The 26,672-nt window shown below is 25.0% G+C and overlaps 6 protein-coding genes across 6 annotated transcripts; 3 read left to right on the forward strand and 3 right to left on the reverse strand.

Annotated features, from left to right (window-relative positions):
- Positions 1-932: 932 nt before the first annotated feature.
- On the reverse strand, positions 933-4,332 carry PmUG01_12065200 (sortilin, putative; the record flags this gene model as incomplete). Its single annotated transcript, XM_029006886.1, has 4 exons — positions 933-1,103; positions 1,375-1,481; positions 1,685-1,789; positions 2,046-4,332. The coding sequence occupies 4 exons, from the start codon at positions 4,330-4,332 to the stop codon at positions 933-935; spliced, it is 2,670 nt and encodes an 889-aa protein (XP_028863331.1).
- A 4,043-nt stretch (positions 4,333-8,375) lies between these two features.
- On the forward strand, positions 8,376-9,837 carry CNB (calcineurin subunit B, putative; the record flags this gene model as incomplete). The annotated part of the gene is made up of 6 exons (XM_029006887.1): positions 8,376-8,380; positions 8,629-8,797; positions 9,038-9,122; positions 9,276-9,421; positions 9,550-9,630; positions 9,790-9,837. 6 exons carry the CDS (start codon positions 8,376-8,378, stop codon positions 9,835-9,837), a joined length of 534 nt encoding a protein of 177 aa, XP_028863332.1.
- Positions 9,838-11,075: 1,238 nt separating this feature from the next.
- Positions 11,076-13,920, forward strand: LAP5 (LCCL domain-containing protein; the record flags this gene model as incomplete). Its single annotated transcript, XM_029006889.1, has 2 exons — positions 11,076-11,162; positions 11,425-13,920. The coding sequence occupies 2 exons, from the start codon at positions 11,076-11,078 to the stop codon at positions 13,918-13,920; spliced, it is 2,583 nt and encodes an 860-aa protein (XP_028863333.1).
- A 1,579-nt stretch (positions 13,921-15,499) lies between these two features.
- On the forward strand, positions 15,500-15,937 carry PmUG01_12065500 (pre-mRNA-splicing factor CWF18, putative; the record flags this gene model as incomplete). Its single annotated transcript, XM_029006890.1, has 1 exon — positions 15,500-15,937. The coding sequence occupies one exon, from the start codon at positions 15,500-15,502 to the stop codon at positions 15,935-15,937; it is 438 nt and encodes a 145-aa protein (XP_028863334.1).
- A 686-nt stretch (positions 15,938-16,623) lies between these two features.
- Positions 16,624-20,574, reverse strand: Sir2B (transcriptional regulatory protein sir2b, putative; the record flags this gene model as incomplete). Its single annotated transcript, XM_029006891.1, has 1 exon — positions 16,624-20,574. The coding sequence occupies one exon, from the start codon at positions 20,572-20,574 to the stop codon at positions 16,624-16,626; it is 3,951 nt and encodes a 1,316-aa protein (XP_028863335.1).
- Positions 20,575-22,420: 1,846 nt separating this feature from the next.
- Positions 22,421-24,893, reverse strand: PmUG01_12065700 (E3 SUMO-protein ligase NSE2, putative; the record flags this gene model as incomplete). The annotated part of the gene is made up of 12 exons (XM_029006892.1): positions 22,421-22,449; positions 22,638-22,702; positions 22,846-22,909; positions 23,050-23,084; positions 23,168-23,230; positions 23,456-23,577; positions 23,746-23,786; positions 24,114-24,179; positions 24,331-24,336; positions 24,471-24,606; positions 24,705-24,746; positions 24,864-24,893. The coding sequence occupies 12 exons, from the start codon at positions 24,891-24,893 to the stop codon at positions 22,421-22,423; spliced, it is 699 nt and encodes a 232-aa protein (XP_028863336.1).
- Positions 24,894-26,672: the final 1,779 nt, after the last annotated feature.

Here is a 26,672-nt window from a genome sequence, read left to right on the forward strand (position 1 = left end):
AGTTCTACACACGTGTTCACATGTGTGTGCATATTGTTTATATCCGCAGTTATCCTTATACTCTAAAACGAAAGCACTTGCTATTTTAAATAAATGCAATTCAAATTATGAAGAGATTACGTTAGATATACATACGAATTTCTTTAACAGTGTAATATTTGATTTTTTTTTTTTTTTTTATTTTTTAAAGCTTAATATAAAAATTAACATTTTTGTTTTTCTCTTTTTCTTCTTTTGTATAGCTAAAATTTAATTTTCTTTTTTTTTTTTGCCACATTAGGTTTATTATAAAACAAAAAAACTAACAAAGAAAACACATAAAAAGTACATGCAACATATGAACGAAGATATATTATCTAAATAAATATGTCATTCGTATTCAAAAGAAAGTAATTTTGTAATAAAAATAGTATTACAAAAACTTCTTTTTCGATATTTAAATTAAAAAAAAAAAAAAGAAATGGAAAAAAATAAATAAAATTAAATATAGTAAAAATTACAACATTAATAAAGGTGCTAATCTAAAAAAATATATTGATAATAATTTATATAGATAATGGGAAAATAAAAAAAATAGGATAGCGTAAGGGAGTTTAAATAAATTAATAAAAAGGCATCTTATGGATATAATTAAAAGATAAGCTATTACTACATTAAAAAAATAACAATGATGATTACAATATTAACAAAAGTGTTAAAAATTAATTACTACATAATTCCTTCGTTCTTTTTTAATTTTTTATAATTATTATTTTTTCTTATTTTCTTACGTTGGGTTACTTAGTATTTTTAAAAAGTATTTCCATATATATATATACATGTATAAAAGCATGTGAATTAATTTTCTGTAAAAATGTACACTTCATTATATAAGGTCAAGCATACTATTACACACACTGCTATTACTTATGCGACCACTTAATTTCTTCACATTATAATAACTCAATATTTTCTCCATAACTTTTGGGAGGGGAAAAGTCTCTTGATGTCATATAATTATTTTGATTTGATCTGTTTCGGGCTAACTTAAAATCGTTATTTCTTGTTTTATTCCTTTCACTGGAATAAGACAAAAGCGTTGGAACGTCCTCCTCGTTGTCATCCTTTAAAAGCAGTTTCAAGTGCAAAAATAGTAGTAATATAATATAATAATTTTGACGTAGTGACATATATATATAAATGTAAATATAAATATGTATTTATATATATATACATTTATATATATAGATAGATATATTCACAAAATGCGCAACTTGACCAGCTAGAAAGTTGAAAACGAATAAAGAATAAGAATAAAAACAAATCGGACACAATAATATTATATAAATAAAAAAATGTTAAGAAAAAGATTAGGATGATGAAGTTATATCCTACTTGTTGCGCGTCTATAAATTCCATTTCTGGTTCAAATACATTGTTACTTACATTTCCTCTTTTAGTTTTAATGACTGAATATTTAACATGTTCAAAAGTATCGAAACCTGCAAAAAGGGCGAAACCGGGTGCATAAAGAAAAAAAAGTGAAAAGGGTGAACATAAAGGTTACATGAACGAGACAAATAACTAGACATTAATGCAACTTCATTAACACGTAATAAAATGATGTGGTATATATATATATATATGAAAGAAAAAATAAAAATTAACTAAAAACATGGGCTGTATATATGTGCACTATAATTACCATAGTTGTAAAACAGGTTTTTAAATTTTGGATTTCTGCACATGTAGGTAACTATGAGCATAATCAGGCCTATAATAAATATTATAAATAAAATAGACTTAGCGCCTAAAACAAAAAGGAAAAAAGAAAAAAAAAAAAAAAAGTATACGTATTAAAATAATACAGTATATTATAAAATATTATATGACATTACAGTACATCACAATATATAACAATATATGATGTTATATAGTACAAATATAAAGGAAACACAAAATGACACTATATAAATAAAAAAAGGCACAAGGAAACAAAAGGATAAAAATAAAAATAAAAATTATGGTTGCATTTATTGTACTTAATTAGTTTTTATAGAGTTTACTTCTATTAAAAGGAGCGTGTGCTGGGCAAGGGACAGGAACTTTCTCAGGAATCCAACCATTAATACAGATATCACCAGGTACTTTCCTATATGCATTTGCATAAAAATAAGAACTGCTTGTACATCCTTCAACTGTTAAAGTTGGATCATTGGGCTTACATTCATAACTTCCAATTTTACGGGTGAAACCAGTTTCACATTCATAATCTTCTGGTGTACATTCGCAAGCTTTTTTATCAACTGTTCTTTTTAAATCTTTTCCGTTAAAACATTCAGATGTCTGTTTTCTTCTTGTGTAAGTAATTTTTCTACCTAAAGTACATTTATCAGAAAAGGATCCACTACCAGGTGACCATGTTTCATAATCTGAAGAAACCGAATCAGCTGCCCACAAACCTTTACATAAAGGTTGACCAAGAGTATTAAAATCAAGATGATATAGAACACCAACATCATTTCTTGTACCATACACTAAAAATTCGACAGAGGAAGAATTCGGTTCTGCTACAATATTATCAACATCAATTGAAAATTGTCCTAATTCAAAATCAAACCAACTTTGTCCTTCATTCCAACTAAATACAATTTGATTTGTTTTATGTAAATCATCAGCCATAACTATTAAACCTCCATGATCTCCATACTCATAAATATATGGACCTTTATGAGCTTCCATCCATGTTACTCCTCCATCTCTTGACAAAAAAGTATTTACTTCATCGCTTTCATATCTTAAATGACTTCCAACATTACCTGTTCCCATAATTATTCCAACAGCATTTTCTATAGAATAAAATGGAGCATACTGATGATAATTTGTTATACCATGTAAATGTAGATAACAGTTATCTCCACAGTCATATCTATTTCCTCTACTGTCCACTTTTGGTGCTTTTAAATAAGACCAATGACCACCTTTGTTAAAAGAAATTACTGTTCTAACTAAATCTTCATTTTTCCCTTTTGCCGATAGTTTTTTCCTTTTTTCAGTATTTGTTTGAAATGGACTGAACTCATCTTCTAATTGTGCTTTAAAATTATTAAACCTTAAATCTTCATCTTTAATTTCATCTTGATCATCTAAAAAATTTGCAATGTACACTCCATCTAAACTCAGCACCTTATCAAATTCGCATTCACCTGAAGACGTTCTTATATTATTTGGTAAAGAAAGAGTATAATTTAATCCAGAAGCGTCCGAAATATACACATTTCCTGTATTAACTCTATCAGATGAAATTCCATGATTTACATGTAGCATTATAGCACCCTCTGATGTATCTAAAACGGTATAAGATTTTTCATGTATATTTTCTGGTAAATTGGCTTTATTAAATGTTTTACCTCCATCAGTTGATACCATCATATTAACAGTTTGTTTAATTACATCATTTAATCTAGCAACAAATATGTATCCATTTGATATTAAAAATTTATTTCCTTGTTTCACTAATACATCTACACTTCTTCCAAAATTATCCGTAGATACAAAGTCGACATCTTTAGACCATCCACTGAATCTCTGCTGATGCCCATTTCTATTTTTATGATGAGTATAATAGACTGTGTCTTCTAAATGTGATTCTTTATCTCCCCAATTAAATTGAACTACATAAATATCTATTAATTGAAAAGTTCTTCCTAAATCTTTTGTTACTGATAAAGTTTGCATGCATTCTCCATTTTTTTCATCCGTAGAATAACAGGCTGAAGTCCATGAAGAAACTAATGCCCAATGCGTTTTTGTACTATGAAACTGCCAAAAATTTATTTTGTTTTTATAATTCACTAATCGAAACGTTTCTCCTGCATTTTCTGAAACGTAATGATTTTTTTGATTCCCAATAATTAATACTACATTTTTATCCACTGGGTTCACCATAATAAGATCTACTACAGTCATCTCATTTGTATGATTTGATGCGTCATTTTTATTATTTCCATTTTCAGATAAATTACTTGTTATATTTGTCCATATCTTACCACCATCCGCACTTCTATATAATCTTCCTTTTACTGTTTTAACTAAAACAGTCATATGATTATTACCACACCACTGAACATCGTCCACAGCACTATCGAAATTGATTTCACTAACTGATACTTTTTTTTTTGTTATTTGACATTGTGCTAAATATATTAATGAGAAAAAAAGGAAAAAAAAAATGTAAAGAAAAGAACAATTTTTATTTATATTTTTTGAAAAAAAATTTCGCATCTTTGTTTCATCTGATCTGTAACTCTTTTTATATCTTAAACAATTCCTCCTTTCAACCTTTTTTTTCATTATTCAACTGTATAAATATTGTATTACTTCAGTACTGTAAAAATTGTTATTTTAACAAATAAGATATATTTAACGTTTTCCTCAGATTTCACATGTATGAAACACTTTCTTTTTATTTTCCTTTACGTCGAACGCTTCTTGGGCTTTGAGTATATTTTGTTATGAAGATGGAAGAAAAGCATAAAAGCGGAAATAAACAGGTGTTTATAAGTATATATATAATGTAAATATATATATAAATATACATACATATACATAAATATACATACATATACATAAATATGCATACATATACATAAATATACATACATATACATAAATATACATACATATACATAAATATACATACATATACATAAATATACATACATATACATAAATATACATATATATATATATATACATACATACATGCATATGTACATACCTTAAATATTTGCGAAATTCAAATTTTTTCTTAAAAAAAAAAAAAAAAAATTTCTTAAGGTAAAATAAAATCAAGCACATCGTGTGAATATATATATATATATATATAAACTGTTTTCATAATACTGTGTTACTTTTGAAAACATGTGGATGATTAAACAATTTTTGTAAAACCCATTATCACATTTTGCTTTTTTTTTTTTTTTTTTTAATTATATAATTACACCAGTAAGATATAATAGCGTTGCTTGTTTATGAACAGAATTGAAGGAAATAAAAAAAAATCAAATTGCAGGTAGAACTACAAAAATGCTTCCATGGCAGGTAGTATTTAATAAACTTTTAAACCTATTTATATATACAGATATATGTAATGCAGAGTTAAAAGCATTTGCTAAAAACATTATATTGAAGTATTGAAAGAAGTATATCAAGGGAAAGAGCATAATTTCTAATTGTACTCATAAGTACAACTTAATTTTATTTAAAATAGTACTATATGAAGATTTTTCCTATTCCTTTTTTATTTAAGTTTCTATCAAAAGATTCATTTGTTACACAACTCGTGGATTAATATATTTTTGTATAATTTAATGAACATGTACGTTTAAAAATTTTAAAATAAAGGTATCCATAAATAATATTTAACTTAGAGTGTCTATATAATCTTTATTTACATATATGTTGTACGTGCATATAAATGTATAGGTAAGTTAAAAATATTTATATAAATAGGTGTATATTATCTCGTTTCCTATTGCTTCGTTTTAATAAAGCTAAAGTTTAACTAAAATAATAAAAAAATTAAAAATATTGTTGTAACTAACGAAAAATAGAAAATGATTTATTTAACTAAATGCAAAATGAATATGATGTTTTGCTAAAATAGATGACTTTTTAATAAAAACCTAAAAGATATAAATAGTTAAATGAAGTGTGTATTCATGTATGTATACTTATATGTGTGTGTAAAGATAACTCAATAAAAGAGTTAACACTTGAACTACCCTTTAAACGTAAGTACTATTTTAAATATTAAGAAAAAAGAAAAACAAAAGCAATTTATTTATTATAGTGATTAAGTACATGTTATAAATTGCTCTGCAAGGTACATAGTCTTAACGCACTCTGAATTAACGTTGCGGAAGTATGCAAAAAGAAATTTCCATATTATATTTAAGTTGAAAATTATTTTATTATTTTATTTTTTTTTTTTGATTTTATACACTTGTAAGAGAAATAACTCTTTTTTAAAATGTATATAAAAATAAATATAGCCAAATTTGAAAATTGGTGTATAATTTATAAATTGAAAAAAAAAATGATTTCAAATTAAAAAACAAGGGCTATTTAAAGCATTTGTAACTCTAATTGCTATTATTTTTAATAGCAATTTACATTTTTTTACTTGATCATCTAATGGTTTAATAAAATAACAATGAATAAAAAGAAAAAGACTAGGTTTAAAAAAAAAAAATTATTGATTTAATTTTGTCTTTTTCTCAAAATTTTTATTATTTCTTCATTTATTACAAAAATTAAAAGTAGAAGCAAATGTGGTTTGTAAAATCATTTTATAGGCCAAAAAGTTTTCTAACTTTTTTAATATGCATTATACCCGTATTACATTTTTTTTTTTTATTTGTTGTTCCAAATAAACTATGTAAAATAAATAATCTTGTGTACTTAAGAAATGATAGAACATACGGAAAACAAAAACAAAAAAAAAAAAAAAAAAAGTAATTACGTCATTTTTCTTTAAAATAGTCTATGCTCATTACGTATTCACATTAAACTTTTCTATGGCTTCTTAAATGGATACTATTCAACTGGTTAAAGGAGTATTGCGTGATACTTTCTTAGCTGTATTTGCATGTATGTGCAAATATATATATATACTTAGAACGAGCATATTGATCATTGCTCTAAGAAAGGAACATTTAAGGTGAACAATAAAAATTTATGTTTTACCTAGGTTTTTTATTATTTATTAATATTGTCTAACGCTTAATACACATGTTTATGCCGTTCTAAGCTAACATTTTTAATGCCATTGTTTGTTTTTAAATGTTAAAAATAAATAAATGTGTATACATATGTTAAAATATGTAAAAAATTGGCGCACACACACATTCATTTTTGTTGTAGTAACATTTATTATGCTTCTCTCACAAAACATAGCTTACAAATAAAATGGTTATAAAGCTTAAATTTACTATGTTCGAATTAAGTTAAAATTCCTTATACTATATCTGTTAAAATGTAAAGTGGCCTTTGATGTTTATCGTTATTAATTCATTTTTTTTTTTCATATGTTTAATCTGTTTATATTTATCTACGTTCAATTTGTTTATTTTTGCTTATGTAAAATTTCTTCGCTTTTTCATATGCATAATTTCTTCGCTTTTTCATATGTATAATTTCTTCGCTTTTTCATATGCATAATCTCTTCACTTTTTCATATGTATAATTTCTTCGCTTTTTCATATGCATGATTTCTTCGCTTTTTCATATGCATAATTTCTTCGCTTTTTCATATGCATAATTTCTTCGCTTTTTCATATGCATAATTTCTTCGCTTTTTCATATGCATAATTTCTTCGCTTTTTCATATGCATAATTTTTTCGCTTTATTACATATTCAATTTTTTCATTTTCTTTTTATGATTAATTTTTTTTTTTGAATACACTTTTTTTTTTTTTTTTTTACCTCTCTTTTTTGTTCGAATGTGCATGAATGCGCAACAAAAATTTATTCACATTGAAGCATTTTTCGAAAAAACAATAGCCCTTCTTACTATTTAGTAATGACCATTTTATATATATACATACACATATGTATACATATATAAATATGTATATACATATGTTATCAAATTGAAGTATTTAATGTTTTGACGATTATTTTTATTATCTTTATTGGAACTTAGTTTTAGTTAGAATTATTAGCGTTATTGTGTGATACTTCAATACAATACACATTTTCCATTAATTTTTAGTTTATACCTACATGTAATATATCTTTTTAAAACAGTCCAACATTTTAGAAGCCGAAACTTCAGCGTACTTTTAATTTACAGTTATATTGCAGTTTTTAATAAATTATAATAGTTTTATTAGCTTCAGAAAGTAAAAATTCTATTATATATTACATTTTCCTATTGATAAAACTCATAATAGCTATGTTCAAGGAATTCATAAAATCATAATAACTATTTTAATTACCCGATTTTTCATATAAGCGGATGTGAGTATATTTACATATGTATATATATTATGTACATCCGGCCTACTTTAGCTTAGTAAATCTTCATATTAGGAAGGAGAAAAGGGTCATGAGGAAATATATCAATAATAATAACAAAAAGGAAAAAGAAGAATATTCCCTTCAGAACATACTTATATAACTTTAAAAGACTATAATTACACGGGAAATTTTACAAGAATGTTTATATTTTCATTTTTATAAAGTTGTCTTAGTAATTTTATTCGGAGGTAGTACATAATATATTTAAAACTCCAAAATTACGATTAAAAGAAGTAATTGAAGAAGAGTTGGAGCTATATTTAATTGAATTTTATGTTAAACTTTGCTATGAATACCTAGAAACTGAAATATGGGGTGAGTGAATATTTAAAATTATACACAAACGTACAAACAAAAACTTTGATAGACTCAATAAAGATTGGTGTAAAAAAGGAACCATTAAAATTACCTGATAATTCATAGTATATTTGTTTGAGTTAAAATATTGATGTGAGCATCGTAAAATTTGTTATATATATATATATATATATACATTTATTTAGTTATTTATTTATTTATGTATATGCATATTTGTTATTCTCTTCGTTACAAATTTGACGTAGAAACACACAAGCAATACTATCTGAGAAGGATCAAAAGGATTTATTACAAGCAGCTAATTTTAGTGAAACTGATATAAAAAAAATGTACAAAAGGTTTATAGAACTTGACACAAATAAGAACGGACAGCTAGATCCAAATGAATTATTTGATGTTCCTGAAATAAGTGATGTAAAAAGAAAAGAAAATTATTCTTGGAAATATAAAAAGAACTATTTCATGATTTTGTATAAAAATAATTTTTTTTTATGATTGTATTCTATCAAAGTGTTTCAAGACCAAAAATAATTTTGTTTATAATAATGTAATATTTTTTTTTTCTTTCTTATTCCTCATTTTTTTCTTCCACTTCTTTATCTTCTTCCATATGATGAGTTTATTAATAAATAATTATTTTTACATATATTTTAGAACCCATTAGTAAAACGAGTTATATCAATATTTGATTCAAATTCAGACGGAAAAGTTTCCTTTGTTGAATTTTTAGTTGGCATTAGTATATGATAAAATAACACTTCATTTAATCAATACTATTTTATTATCAAGTTTAAAAATACACTTCTAAATATTTTTAATTTCAAATATTTATATGTTTATTTCACAACGTTATTTTTATATAAACGTCTTTTTTACCACTTTCCTTTTATAGCAAAACTAGCGTCAAGTACTGACGATTTCCAAAAGAAAAAATTTGCCTTTGACATTTATGATATAAACAAAGATGGAATGATTTCCAATGGAGAGTTATTTACCGTTATGAAAATGATGATCGGGAATAATTTAAATGACATACAGGTAGTATCTTTTGTTTGAATGAAAAAAAAAATATATATAAGGAAAAAAAAATTCGAAATGTAAACTGTATTTTATATACAGTAGCTGTTTTAAGCACTATTTTATTTACTCTTCTTAACTTCTCTTAGTTACAGCAGCTAGTTGATCGAACAATTTTGCAAGCAGACAAAGATGGGGATGGGATGATTTCCTTTGAGGAATTTAAAGATGTAATTATTTGCTTTACAGTGCAAGTGTATATTGATGAATAATTTACATAGTATTTTTACCTTTCGTAATATACATATACATACATACATATACATACATATATATATATATATGTGTATACCGGCATGTAAACACATATATACATTTTTTTTATGTAGATGATATCACATATGGATGTTGGAAGTAAATTGAAGCTGGACTTATAAATGTAAAATCCTCCATATCTGGGAAATTACTCTTGCACGTTTATGTGCATCTAATTGTATGTTAATTTACTTATTAACTTACCTATTGACATTATTATCTAATTATGTTTTGATTTATCTGTTTATCCGTATATCAATATAATATGCAGATATATATATATATATATGAATTTATTTATTGCCTATATTATTCCCCTTTTTTTACTGTTACAACATAAAATTTTATTAATATTGTTTGTTTTTTTTTTTTCCATTTATAATGCTATATATCATCTTATCATTCCATTAACGCACACCCATACACAAATAAAAAAAATATATATATATGTATATGAACTCGAATAACAAATAAAAAAATTGAAAAGGTGTATTTATATATACTATAGTTATTACAATATTTTAATTTTAAATATAAATTTAAAAAGCTAAGAGTTCCCATATTATTTATAAATTCTCCCATTTAGTAGACATCCATATTTTCAATAATAATAAAATTACAACGAATATTAGAAGTATTTATTTCTGTATAAATTTTATAATAGTAGTTAGTAATAAAATAATCGTTAGCATACATACACGTTGTATTATTTTACAAGGGAAAATAATAGACCTTTTTAAAGCTTTTCCCGACCTGTAGAAGTTATGAAAAAAAAAAAAAATTATTAAGATAAACTAACCGGCAAATTTTATATCCATAAAATGATGTTAGACATATCTTTATTTTAACATATGACAAATACACTCATAATGACATTTGTGTACTGTAAGCATACAATAAAACATGTGCAATGAATTATTTTCCTCGTTGAAAAAGTGCAAAAGAACTCCTGACCGAACAATGTTTGATCCTTTATTAAGAAAAAAAAAAAAAATAAAATATACATATATATATATACTGAAGATGAAATGTGAAACTTGAAGTAGATTAAAGCACCATTTTCATTCCTTGTGCGGAAACTTCAATTTTACTGAATTTATTTGCCGTTTCTTTTCTTTATTGTCTTAATTATTATAAGCATTCTTTTGTAATAACATATTATGCACATACAAATGTCCAGTTTTTTTCTTTTGCACGCTCTTTATCATAATTATAATGTTACTTAAATTGCATTGCATCATTAATTTTGTAACATTTATATTTATTTTAATGTTGTAAAGTAAGAATAGAGGTTATTTATTTATTTTACGCTTTTGAAAAAAGATAATTTTGTATATATTTTGAGTGGGGGTAAGATAATATGGAAACTGTTCATTTTATTTTTCTTGTATTGTCCTTTCTTATATGTAAATGCTATTCTCAAAATTATGATAAAGAAAATTTGAAAGTAACAGATAAGAATAAGTGGAAGTACTAAAATATGCATACGTGCAAATGTCCGTACGTCCACGCATATATATATATATATATATATATATATATATATATATATATGTGTATATATATGTAGATACTTATAAATACTTGTATTTGAAGCCTTAAATGCTCTTTTTACTCTTGTACATCAGTGATTCATAATTCGTGTGCATATATATATGTACATAATGGCATCAGCTTCTGAAATACGAAAGAGTTTTTCTTCTTTTTAGAAACTAACAGAATACCGTCAACAACACAGGAAAACAGTGGATGGCCGGTTATGCGCTGCGGCGTTTGTGCAAGATGATCAGACATACACAGACTGTACAAAAGCGACGGATCCTAACGGAATAACTGGAAAAGATTGGTGTTATGTAGAAGTCCAGTTAATAGGCAAGGGTAACAGAGATTGGGATTATTGTAAAGGAGTAATTAATTATGATGTTGTAAGGTCAAAAGCTCGAACATTTTTTCAAGCGAAATCAAATGAGTTAAGTAGTGCTGTTACAAAATTAGATGTTGAACACAAGAAATTAGGAGGTATATATGAGAAATATCAAGAAATATGTGGAGCTACATCAGAGTTATTAAAAAAGAAAATTCAAGAAATTAATGACATAGCTAAAATATCGAGTAGAAATATAAATAAGTTATTATTACAAGCATCATCTATTAGTGATACAGAAACCAAAATGTATGAACTAGAAGATGAAGTAGACAAGAATAGAAAAGCATTTCTGGAAAACAAAAAAAATTGTTCTGTATTAAAAGGATATGCTGTTGAAGATAGAGCTGATGGACTAATTGGTAGCTACTATGACAATGCTTATTTTTCAGGATATCCTGTATCAATTAATACTGATAAATATATAAATTATATTTGGGATACAGGTATACCGATAGAAAATATTCCTTATCAACACTTTTCTGTTAGATGGGATGGATATTTAAAAATTCCTCAAACAGGTAACTATATTATAACTATTGAACATGACTGTGGCGTAAGAATATTTTTGGATAATTCTCCAATAATAGTGAGTAATATGCCATATCCAAAAGAAGATGAATCAGAAGAGATGAAACCAATATCTGTTCTTCCTATCGAAAAAATAAATGCTAAGGTACATAAAATTAGTTCAGAAAAATTAGGATTAATTGGAGGAAAGAAATACAAATTTCGTATAGAATATTTTCACTTAAGTAGTATTAAATATGAAAATCCTGACAATGCTCATATTATTATATATTGGAAATCTGATAATATAGTAGAGGAAATTATTCCAACAAATTATTTTTTCCAAGGTAACGTAACCAGCCCATTAAGAATTAGTGAACTAAGAGGTAATGAATATGAAATTATTTTCCTTGAAAATGGGGTGTATGCTTTTATGAATTCATTAGATTTCATAGTTACTGATATCCCTACTATTTATGAAAGATCAAAAGCTATCCGTACTTTGTCTGATCCTAATAAAAATACCATTCGATTCAGAATAAATGCATACAGTACTGCCTACATTGCTATACCAAAGGAAGAAAAGGAAATTCCCCTTAACGATGTATCTAAAAAGAATTTCGTAAATACGAAAGAGACCTTATCCATATATCAAGTACAAGAAGCAAATACTAACGCAACTGAACAAAAAATATATAATGTATTCTCGTCTGAATACTACGAGGGAGAAGTAATAATAAAATTACAGAAACCAACGCCATTTCTTATATTCATGCAGCAAAAGGAATTAAGATCTACAGACATTTGTAGAGGATATATACAAGCAGTTTCGCTAACAAATTCAGCTTATTTTAATTCTTGTTATACCTCTTCTTATGAATCCAAAAAATTTGATTGTAATGCTGGTTTTAGTGGAGATAATCATGAAAAGGAATATTCAACATGGAAAACAGCTTCAAATAAATCATTAGGACAATATGTAAGCATCAATTTTAACTACGATATGGATATATATTCATTTACTTTCAAAACGTTAAATTCGACAGAAAATGCAATTACAGAACTATCCTTATATTTTCCTAACACGAAGAATCCTGAAACGTTTACAATATCTTTAGGACATCATCATTACAAGCTGAAGACACCTATAAAAACAAAAACGATAAAAGCTGTTATATCTAAAGTAAATGATCCAAAAAGTCAGAGTGGTGGAAATATTGCTTTTTATGGTATCCCATGTATAGACTCAAAAAATCAGCAAATTAATATAGAAAAAAAAAATCAGTACGAAATTAATATTTTTTTTAGAAGTAAGAATGTTAACATATTAACAAAACCATTAAATTGGCTCATAGATAGTGGAATGAAAAAACAAGTGCATGGAAATTTTAAATACGGCTGGGAAAAATTACCTACATCAATAGAGTCAGAAAATTTAGACAAAAAAGATTTATCACATGCAGGTATATCATTCCTCCCTTTAGAATGTAAAATTAATGAAGCTTGTGATACTTTGAATACTTGGTCAATTGACTTATTACACGAAGGAACGTATTACATATCTATAGAAATCGGCTCCCCATCCGGAAGACAAGAATTAAATTCAATTAAAGTAAATGGTGAAGTATTTATAAATAACATTTTCTTGAAACCTAAGCAGTACACAAAAGTTAGCGCTGAAGTTAATATAACAAAAAATAAAATAGTACAAATTTCTACAAACACGAATACGGTAATCCAATCCGTACAACTTTTATTCCTGCATAATTAATATGCTAATGTTTATAAGTGCTATTGTACAATAGTATATTCTATTTATACAAAAATATACAAAGAAAAACTGTTAGCTGATTTTTATGAATTTGCAATTTTTCCTAAATTGTTAAAAAATTATATGTTCAATTCTTTTACTTTATAATAGTTATTTTTAATATGCAGCACAACCGTTTTTAAAAAAAATTTTTTTACTGTATTTTTTTACATGACTACATTTTGTAGACAGTATGTTTTTTATATTAACGTCGTTTTTATGAACACCCCATTTTTTCCCTATAACGTCTGCCTCACTTATATGGAAAACTAAAAGAAATATGGCAGTTTTCTGCAAAACGGGCTACCACGATTGTATACTTATGTAGATACATATGAACATATAAAACATTCACATTTTGTCTTTTCCATTTCTCTGAAATTTCACGTATAGACATAATTTTAATAATATAACTTCTATAAAACTACACTTTATATGCACATTTCCATGTAAACGAGGTAGTAGTACTGCACATTACATAAATTCATGGAAATATTTTTATTCTTTCTTTTTTTAATCTAGAAGAATATTGATATAGAATATGAACAATATTATAACCGAAATTTCGTTGCATCATTAGCTAGTAAATTAATAACTTCATGAACAAAATATTTAAGTCCCGTAAATAATGTTAAATTTTTTTTTTCTGTCTTCAAATATATACTACTAAATGTTAACCGTTTTTATGCCGTAGCCATAATGAAAAGTATTATTATTATAGTTGTAAAAAAGTGAGATTTTTAACGTACAATATTTTCAATGCTTTAACGCCGAATTAATGTAGGTACAATTAATTTTAGCTTTTTTGCTATCATTATGTCACGCCTTAAATGGTACATGTATACATCACATATATATATATATATATATATTTATTTATTTATGTAATATTATAAAAAATTGTTACACTTTTTTTTTTTTTTATTAAAAAAAAAATACTTCGTAATATATATTCAACGACGGATAAAAGTGTCAATCAATTTGTTTGGAAAATAATACATTTTCAGTACCAATATTTGTTTGCATCTTCATTAATTCGTATAAAAATCTGTGCATATTTTATTTTATATATATATTATTTATTCACATCATATCATGTAAAATTCTGCATCTCACTAAAATTTTAATTCTGCTCGATAAAAAATAAAAAAGTAAAAGAAAAAAATTGTGTTTTACTTTTGTTTTAAAAAGATGTAAAAAAGAAAAAAATATCATTTAAAAATAAATTATTGATAAAATAGTAGGAAAGCATTTTATACTTCTAAAACAGATTGAAAAAAGAAAATTTTTATATTATATGTGCTGTTATTACCTAAAAATGGCTTATTTGGCTCTCTCTATATATAAGATATATACATATATATAATTTAAGATAATGTATCTTCAATCCAACTTTCTCTTTTCTTTTTTTCCTTCACTCCTTTTCAAAAAATGACGAAAAAGGGGTTGTTGAAAAAGTTAAAAAAGTAATAATAAAAATATAAATATAATTAAACGAAATTTAGTTTGTTTGAAGTTGCATGGAAATGGTAAAGAAAAAATGGAAATGAAAGATTTTAATAATTTGAAATTTTATAATTACATTCCTGTGAATAGAGAACTTAAGAAATGTTGTGTGCCATGTCCTGATACAGAAGAATTTGAAGTGAAATTAAATCAAGAATTAGATGAACAATTGAAAAATGCATTCCAGGGTAATATCCTTGATCAAATTAATGCTAGGAATATCAATGTAGATTTGAAAAGAGATTTACAGAAAAAATTAAATATATTATCAAAAAGAACGGATAAAGCGATCATAGAATTAATTAAAAGGAAAATAAATGAAAGTAAAAATAATAAGGAAACGTCCAACGTAAATGACGAACAGGAAAATACGAGTATGACATTAAACTTTGACCGAAAAAATGACCACAACTTGGGTCATCTTCTACATCAGACACTCAATAAGTTAGATGTAATGGACGAATCAGATTAAGGGCATTCTCTTTTTAAGTTTTCACACAGCGCTATTTATTACTATACCATATTCTTCCCTTTTGTTTACGCTCTCGTGTGTACTTTATGTCTTTTTTTATTTTATGTACATATTTTTGATTCATTATTTTTGTACTCTTATATTCCTTCCATTATTTTTACACCTTTTTTTTTTTTTTTTTTTGGTGATTCACCATATTATGAAGTTTATTATGATTACATATTAAACGTTGTACACAATTTCTTTACGTTATATTTATAATATGGATAAACTATTTTGCTCTGTATCATATCCTTTTATTTGGTTATTCAAATGAACCTTATTTTATTTATATATAATTTAAAAAAATTTTTGTGCGTTTCTTTATTTCCAGCTGTGAAGCTGAAAAATGGAAATTAATAATCTTTTTGTTTAATAAAAAGAATAAAATTATTTTGCTGAACAGTGGTTTATTACATAAAAAAATGGGAAACATATGTTATATGCTAAAAATTTTAAAAAGTTAACTAGTACAAATCAAAGAAAGCGTCATGCGAAATTCTTTGAGACATTAAAAAAAAAAAGGAAAAAAAAAAAAAAACAAAAAAATAATAAATAAATATTTAATTAATAAAAATTTCACTGAGATATATATGACACTCACACATATATATATACATACACGTGTATATCATTACGTGCATTTTTTATAAACATTCGAATAAATCGTTAATATAATTCAAAAGCCAAAGAGGAAAATAGCATATTTCCTTGTACAGGGTAGAATCAATAATGTGCTCTTTGTTTATGTTATTTATTAGATCATTATATGTTTCGTGCCATATTTCATTTCTACATTTCTGCAGTGTGTTCGAATGTTTTTTATCCCTTATAAGTTTTCTATATGGAGTATATATTTTTTGAGGTTTAATATATTTGGGTATTTTAGATACTAATTCTCCAAGTTTATGTTTATTACTTATTAAAATTGTAGGGCAAAATAAGAAATGTGAGTAGGAACAATCACTGTCTTCACATTTATTTTCTGTGCTAATATAACTTTTTTCCAGAGGATTATTAACAGTTCCTTTATAAGATATATTATCATTTGCCAATTTACAATGATCGGCACAAGAGTTCTGCCCAATGTATTTATTTTGCAGTATATCGGAATTTATAGCTTTCCCGTCATATGGCATGCTATTATTATTACTACTACTATAATAATTATTATTTTTCTGCATATAATTTTCAGAACTGAGCTTATTATCATTCCACTCGGTAGCTATTGCATTGCTATAACAGTTGTACACATTACGAAAATTTCCGTAACTATTATATATTGTTTCATTTTCTGTAGAAGATTTATCTGAATAACTCGACTCCTCAATATTTTGTATAAAATCTTTATCTTTCGTTATATTCATTTCGTTTACATAAGAACACTGATTTATTTTGCATAATTTATTTATTTCTTCCTGCATTATTAAATCTTGTTTGTGTCTTATTATATTACTTTCTTCTGAATAGCTATTTTTTAATCGATAATTAAATGAATTATTTTTGATTAGGTCTTTGTTAATTTTTATTTTATACAAATCCTTATATTCATTCATATAAAGATCATAAAAAATAAAAAATTTTTCCTCCTTGTTTTCATCGGAAGAGGAGCACAAGCTGAAGTCATTTAATTTTCTTTTTTTTCTCTCTCTAAATGTATAATGACCTTGATAAGAAAGCTTTTGCTTTTGAATAAATAAATTTATAAAATTACTTGTATATATATTAATACTTTTTGAAAGGGAAAGGCTCTTTATAAAAACTTCCATTTTATCAATCTCTCTCTTCTCTCGTGTATAGTTCGTTTTTTCTTTATTTGACTTATTTATTAAACAAAATAAATTATATAACAGTTTAATCGAATTTGGTAACTCAAAGGGCATGTAACTATTATAATTGTACATTTTATTAGAATTACTTAATATTGCTAACAGTTCAACTTTTGATTTTGGTTGGATGTTAATTGGGTTATAGCCCACATGAACATGTTCATTTAATATTTCGGAAATTTGAAAATGTTCCAAACGAGGTTTGTTACAATTCTCACAGCACGAATAATTTTCACTCATATCGTTATTATTGTTGTCATTATTATTATTACTATTATGCCTATTATCGTAGTCATTATTATAATCCTTATTATTTTCTAATTCCCCATACTTATTTTCATTTTGCGCTCTTTTGCTTTCATAACAGTCATTTCCGTCAAGGAACTTGTGCGCGTTCTTATGGCATAAATATTTATTTTTAATCAAACTAAAACTTCTAATACTATTTTTGCTATTATTGAAATAATCAACGTCATCAATATCATCACCATGAGTGTAGGCCACATTAACAATCCATGTATTTAGTTCAATAAAAGTACTATGTTCATTGTAATTTAATTTTAATAAAACAAAAGAATTATACCATAACTCTATTTCTAATAGGCACGAATAATTCGTTCTTATTATCCATATGCCTTTATTGCTGTCTACTACTCTTACTGAAGTTTTACATAAACTGTCCAAGGAGACTGTTTTAATATTTTTAATCATTGAACATTTTATTAAAAAAAGTTGTTCCCGGGTGTTGTTTGAGGACTTTTGTTCATTTACGGTTCCATCGTTACCACTTATGGTATTGTAAGGTGTGTAATTCTCTTCGTCCGTATCATTATTATTATTATATTTATTTATTTTTTTTTTGTTATTATCAGTATTGTTACTGTTAACATCTCCTCCATTAGTACCATAAAAATACTTGTCATCTCTATCGTGAGAAACTTTCTTATAACCACTATAATTATTGAGAGTTTCCTTTTTATCAATTAATAAACTACTTCCTTCTTGGTCAAAATGTTTTCCTTGATTTGAATTGTTATTATTGTTATTTAATGAAAATTTAGACGATGGATCCACTTCTGTGTTATTGTTATAACCATCTTTTATTTCCTCTTTAACTTCCCGTAAAGACTCTAGGTCTTTGTTCGAGTTCATAACTGTGATTAGTTCATCACATAGTAAATCAAAATCCATTAGTTGGCATCTAACTACAATAATCAAAGCATTTCTAACAGACAATGGATCAAGAGAAAATTCATTAATAATAATATCTGAAATATCATTGACATTTGAATGTAAACTTAAATTAACTTCTTTTGATAAAGACGATTTTTGATAGTTAATCAAACAGCTATATGAATTTTCATTAGCAAATTTCTTTTTGGAAGGATAATAGCTTGCTGGTACAATATAAAAACTGGAACCCAAACAAAAATGAAAATCAGCCCTTTGCGAATGTTTGATTGAATTTAAATGAAAAAAATCCTCATACGCATTATTCCAGTCTAATAAGACGTCCGTACAAATTCCTACTGGTGGAAATGAACATAAAAAACATAAAGAACCTGTAGGCTTAAAACTAATTGTAGATATAACAAAATCTCTTAAATATCTTCTACCACAAAAATCACATCTTTCTATGAAAATATTTCCATGTATTTCTGAAATTTTCGAAAATTTTGTTCCACATCTATAATGCAAGGAATCTATATTTTGCGTAATTAAGTATTTTATAATATTTCTATTCATTAATTCTTTTATCATGATATGTGTTTTTGTCGGTAAAGCTAAATGAAGATCTATAATTTGTTTTTTCCTATTTCCAAATATTACATAATTTTCATCTGACTTTAAATGGTTAGTTATATTTGTTTTTTCATCAGTAATGGATGAATTATGCATATATACATTTTTATTATCTGATAATGAACTGCTATTCTGAGAATTACTGCTTGAATTTTCCTTCTTAATATATATGTTTCTTTTCTTTGATTGTTTATCTTTGCTATCATTATATGAATAATTTGGATCTAAATAGGGTCTATATGATTTATCTTTTCTGTCCACGTTTTTACTGTTCAGTGCGCTGTCACTGCTATCTCCATTTTCACTCTTGTCTGCATTATTAGCTGAGCTATTATGTGAACAGTCCTCTTCCACATTACTGTAACTCTTTAACGAATTTTTAATATCTATATAGGTATTGTAGTGGTCGGTCATATTTAGATTTGTATTTCTTTTATGATGTTCAAGAGAAGAGTCAGATATGGCTGAGCATCTTTCAATTTTATCGTCTTCACTAAAATTTTCAACTTTTTCTTTTTTAATAACATTAAATTGGGGTTCTGCTTTATTATTTGAGGAATAATATATTGTGGCATAATTTAAATTTTCATATTTTCCCTGCAATGATCCTTTTATCGTCTTGTATGTCTTTATTTTTTCCTCTTCGTTTTCCCTTTGCTTTACCTCTTCCTTTTCCATTTGCTTTACCTCACCCTTTTTCTTTTCCCTTTCGTTTTGTATTCTTCTTTTGTAGTTTATTTCGTTACGGGACTCATTTGTCCATATCCCTGTTGGACCTCTAAAATCCTGTAGCCCAGAACTGGTAGATATACCAGCACCTGAATGCACAACAATGTATTCACTTGTTTTTATTTTTTCTAACAATTCTTTTACTTTGCGTTTTTCTTCTTCGTCATCTTCAAAATATTCTTTTTCACCTAGTGGACCTTTGTTTTCATTTTTAGACAAGCGCAATGCATAATTCATGCAGCTCATTTTACCATAAAAATGAGAAACGAACAAATGAGGTTGTGGTTGAACAGAAGGTTGCTGTACAAGAAAAAGAATAAGAAGGCGTAAAAAAAGAAGACGAAAAAATTATACATATAAAAAAGAGTATGTAATAATTTACATTCCATATGTTACTTATCTTTCCATTTATTTGTAGTACCATTCAATTTTTAAAAGTTTATTATATCATCTGCATATCGTCATCTCTATAAAAATGATCAAACTTTACATGTTCGTTAAAATGTTTTTTCTTTTTTTCCAAAAGTACACATGACTTATGTATCTTTTTTAAAAAATAATTTATTTTTATAAACTAAACTATGAAGTAACATTATATTATTATATTCATTCAATTAAATCATTATCCTTCAAGTGCTGCTTCCCTGTTAAAGTGAGCCTCAATACAATTTTGTGTTCTTTCATATATACTTACAATTCAATGATATTATATCCCTTTTACGTTGTTATGCAGTTATTGTTATTATGGTACTTTTATGCCTATTTATTTATTAATATTATGATACATTTATGCCTATTTATTTATTAATATTATGATACTTTTATGCCTATTTAATTATTAATATTATGATACTTTTATGCCTATTTAATTATGAATAGTATGGTATTTTTACAACTATTCATTAGTTATATACCTTCTTTTAATCTTTCGCTAAATTATATATATTTATATAAAAAGGGACACTAATATAAGCAACTTAGAAATATCACTTGCTATTGGATTTATGTTCCATTTTAATGATTTATCAGAACATCATTACGTAAACAGAAATGTATAAAAGGAAAAAAACATAAAATACAAGTACGCGAAAAACATACGTACAATATATATATATGTATACATGCTCTTATTTATGTAATAAAAAATTTATTTTTTCTTGTTTTGAATTAAATTATAAGTTAAAGCAAAACTGCAATAGCAGTGATTTTTTTCACATATATATATATATACATATATTTATATATAATGTTCAATGAGATATTGACCTGAAGTGTATCTTCAGTATTTAAAGTATGTTAAAGAATAAACAATGGAATAACTCACAAGTTCAATTTTTTTAAATTACATGAACTTAATAGTGAAAAAAAAATAAAGGGTACTTTTACAAAACTGAGGAGAAGGTTCATCTTATTTCCACCTTTCTAAATATGTTAAGTGTTGACGAGAACTCCTTTTTAAGATAATATTTTCCATATTTTAATTTGGTATAATATATAGAGGTTAGCAAAAATTAGTAACTTTTTACAAAATTGTGGATTATATATTTGGATATAATGGAATAATGATGATTTATTTTAAATTAGAATAAAAGGATAAAAAAAACAAAGTGTACATGTAAAACGTAGTAATTTTGTAATAGTTAATAGAATAATCATTTGTTGAATTACATAAAAGCATATAAAAATTAACGCTTTAGGTAGACAATTATTTTTACTTTTTCCTTTTTTTTTAAAATATATAAAATTGCTTAAAGATTTATAAACTACATTTTTTAATTTTAATAATTTATGAATGGTATATATATAGATACCGTGATATTTCACGAAGTGATAAGTACACATATCTGAAAACACATGTAATATTCTACTTAGTAATGTGTTAAGGCAAAATCAAAATAGAATAAGCATATCAGTAAAAAGAAAAACTGTAATAATACATATTAACAAATGGCAATGCTGATTTTTAAAATTTTCAAATGTATTTTATTATTATGTTCATAAAGGTATAATATTTTAATTACACATAAAATTGAAAACTGTTAAAAACAAGTTGAGCTTTGCGGTTGAATAGCTTATTATTATGTTATTCAACAAAATCGAAACTTTTATCCTCTTAGAAAGAAAAGACGAACATATAAAAAATTATGAGAATATTTTACTGTTAATGTGTATATAATATTATAAATATGCGTACATACATATGTGCATGGACATATGATATATATATATAAATTTGTGTGGAAAATGATCTAACGTATCTATTTCATTATTTTTTCCTTTTATTGAATTTATGGTTATACCATCATTCCTTAGATTTATATAATATTCCTTCGCTTCTGTTATATTATCCCTAAATTTCTTGAACCTAATTTAAAAAAAAATTCAACATGATAAAAAAGGTAATGCCCTTTATTAAGTATTCCTAAAAAATAATACTATACTTGCTTATATATAATAATTTATATAAAAAAAAAGTTAGACAATTAGAACATATTATATAAATGCAACCTTGAATGATGAAGAAATTCGTAATCTGGATGCAAGCTATTTTTGTAAACTTTCTTTTTGCATGCTAAAAAAAAAAAAAAAAGTAAACATATGCACAAAAAGGAAAAAAACTGATAGAGCAGAATAGGGAAAAAAAAAAATAAGGTAGAATATAAAATTCTTTTATTTCATATACATAATAAAAGAAAAAATAAAAATTAATACCTGCAATTGGACACTCAATTGTGTCTTTATTTACCCTGAATAAAACATACGAAAAAATTAGTATGTACGTAATATAAGTTTCTTATTTCATTTTGTTTTTTTAACAAATAAGTTTTACATTAGCCGCAGAATAAACGCCTTTTCAAATGTGTGCACGCAGGCTCTCCTATTTTTGCTGAATCTGAAATTATGTGAATTGTATAAAAACACAGTATTAATGAATAATATATAAATATAAATATATATATATATATGATTATCACTTTTCGTGGAATATCGTATTATAAAATATTGTCTGCAGTATTATACATGTTCACCGCTCACACATTGTTCCCGTATTTGAGGTGCAATATTTTTTTTTATTAAATAATTAAATAAAAATAAACAAACATCCAAATATTTTTACCTTTGTGTAACAGGATCTTCAAAAGGCATTTGTGATATTGGGCATTTGGTAGGAAACACTCCGACCTCTTCGTCCACTACTAATTCATCCTCATCGTCATCTTTTTGATTTTTTAAATGGAACTATTAAATGTGAACGGAAAAATACGCATATAAAAAAAGAAAAAAAGTATTATATATAATGTTTTATAAACATAGCATACAAGTGAATGATACTTTATACTTAAATAAACAATGAAATTTCTTTTTACTTCTTTATTTTTTTTTCTGATTTTTTTTTCATGTCAATACTCTTGCTAATCTAGAAATATCCTTTTCATCTGATTGGTTTCCTAATGTGCGCATATAAAAAATTTTTTTATTAACAACATATATGCTAAAATTCTGTATAATGTAATTACCGGGGAAAGGATGATAAAATGATCATCAATATTTGTCTTAATATGTTCATAAAATTGTTAGCTCTGTAAGGTGAATCTCGATATATATACATATGCATACATACAGACACACAGAATATACGTATGTATATTTTCATATATGTTTGTTCTCATATTAATTAGTTCTTCACAAAATATAGAAGTTTAAAATGTGGAATATATTTAACAGAATTGTAAAATATCAGGTTTATGCAATAAAAGAGCGATATCTTTGTTTACCTTGTAACTTTAATTTTACATACTTATTGACTAATTTCAAAAATTTTTCATCAATATTTAGTTCTTCTGATATGCAATATAAAATATAAAGGTAATTTAAAATTTTCATGATAATAAGGTTTATAATAAGGAAGGAAATGAGAAGGAAACATAGACAAGAAAATCAAAAGAAAAGTGAAGGATAGATGATTTTTTCTCTCTTCGAAAATGCGTTTACCTGAACCTGGATGAATATTGAAATATTCCATATGTGTAATATTAAAATACATCAAGTGATATAAAATTTTAAAATTATTAATAAAATGAAAACAAACTTATATATCATTTTTATTTGGTTGTTTATTTAGGCAAACTTACGAAAATATTTAATTGAAAACAATATATTATACAATATTTTTTGCAAATGATTGTGATATTTTTGAATTTCGTGAGAAGGTGTGTATTCTTTGTCATATTTATCTAAACTATCCCAAATGTCTGTAAAATATGGGCTCTATAACCAGATAATGAAAAATTATATTTAACCAGTATATAAAATTTAAAGAAGGGTATACAAAATTTTATTTTATTATTTTTTTTTTATAAAACTACATAATCCTCATCTGGCAGTTCATCTTCAGTGTTTCTTTGTGCCTAAAACAGATATTTTACATTCCATAGGACATGAAAGGGATGATGATTTTTTAACTAATACTTTTGAAGTACTTACATAATTTTCTTATTTTTTCCTTCTTTTTTTTATAGACATACCTTCTTAGATGAATTATCTTCTTCATGCATTACGGTTTAAATTGTTTTGAAGTAATATTCCTAATACTGAAATATTGCTTATTATATATTAACTGTCGAAATAAAATTTAATTTCAGTATAAATAAAATTTTTCTCCCTTTTACTATTAAGGGTTTAGATTACTAAAATTATTAACATTCAATATATTTGAAAGAATCAAAACTTTGATATCTCAAAAATTGTTTAAAATTTTATTCATCGAAAATGATTTTTTTTTATATATATTTTTCACAAATTTTGTTTTTGCATTAACAAAGTGGATGATAATTTTACTGTTGATACTTATATATGAAATGTGAATACTACACACGGTTATTTCAATGTGAGAAAATGACTTTTAATTTCTGTCGATAGTGTTACATGTTTTACATGAATATATGCGTATTTTTTTTATTTTTTTTTTTTTTTGTGCACCATACTGATCATTTGTTTGAACATTTTTAATTTACATTTATTCATATACTCATATATATATTTGTGCATTTACCTAATTAAATCTTTTTATACGAACGTTTAAACACAAATAAAAAAATATCTGAAATAAATGTGTTGTTTTTCATTTTTAATTTGACAAACAAAAACTGATGAGTAAAAAAAATTGTCATTATACCGTATACATATATAGGTATGCACATTATTATGCAATATTATAAACATGTCATATATTTCCTTTTTAAGGAATATGTTTATTTATCAGTATACGGAAGATGATACTGTTATCTTTGAAGCAAAATTGGGAAAATATTAAGAATAATTATATAGATTTTATGTGAGATAAGGATTCTTTTTATATTCTTGTTTTACATTAACAGATAAACTTAACACAACAATTAATTTACAGTTGTAATGCTTACGTAGAATTTTCATTTCCTCTTTAAAAAAGTTAACAAAATTTTAATTAAAAAAATGCAAGAACTGTAGAGTGGGAGAAGAAAATTGAAAAATAACAACTCCATTAAGGGCAATTTTTAAAATAGGTCGATTTTGTTTATAGATTTGCACACATATATATTCATTAAATTAACATTAAGATATGCCTCTATGAAAGGATGAAATAAAGCAAGCAGGTGGTATAATATATACGATTTAATGGTCATAGTTATATATATTATGACAGCTTCGAATAATAATTTAAAAAAGACAGCTTGTAATAAATTCACATTTAGCACACAAAAATATTTTTTTTATTCGGTCTTTATTACAACAATATGTTCCATTTTTTGCAATTTTTCAATCGATTTTTTGCTTTGCCATCGACTTTCAATTTTTAAATTAATGTAGCTCAAAAAAAAAAATTATATGTTCCTATCTCAACACAAATTGAAACAACTAAATTTTGATAAATTACACTTTTGTTATATCATGAAAAGTTTTTAGAATACTATATATTTTCACAGTTAAACCTTTGAATTCTCTTTTTTTTTTTTCACATTCATACAAAACAGGAATTTATGGGAAGTCAATTATTTTATATAAAAATTTGTTCATATTTTCAAAAAAATAAAAATTTTCTTGAATCTTTTGCACATATTCTTATTTAAAATATTTCTATTTCTTATTTTTTTTTTAATGTACGTTATGCAAAAGGGTATAAGTGATTATTTTTTTTCCATTTTAACCACATATTTATGAAGAAAGAAAAATACGCCTTTAAAAGAACAACCGTTCTTCTTCATTCTCTTCAAGCTATGTGAAAGACATTTAGGCATGTTGTATAAATGTATGTTAAAAAATTAAATGTATAATATTATATAAAATGAATCTTTTCT

The sequence above is a fragment of the Plasmodium malariae genome (assembly GCF_900090045.1).
Source record: "Plasmodium malariae genome assembly, chromosome: 12".
NCBI classification, from domain to species: domain Eukaryota; phylum Apicomplexa; class Aconoidasida; order Haemosporida; family Plasmodiidae; genus Plasmodium; species Plasmodium malariae.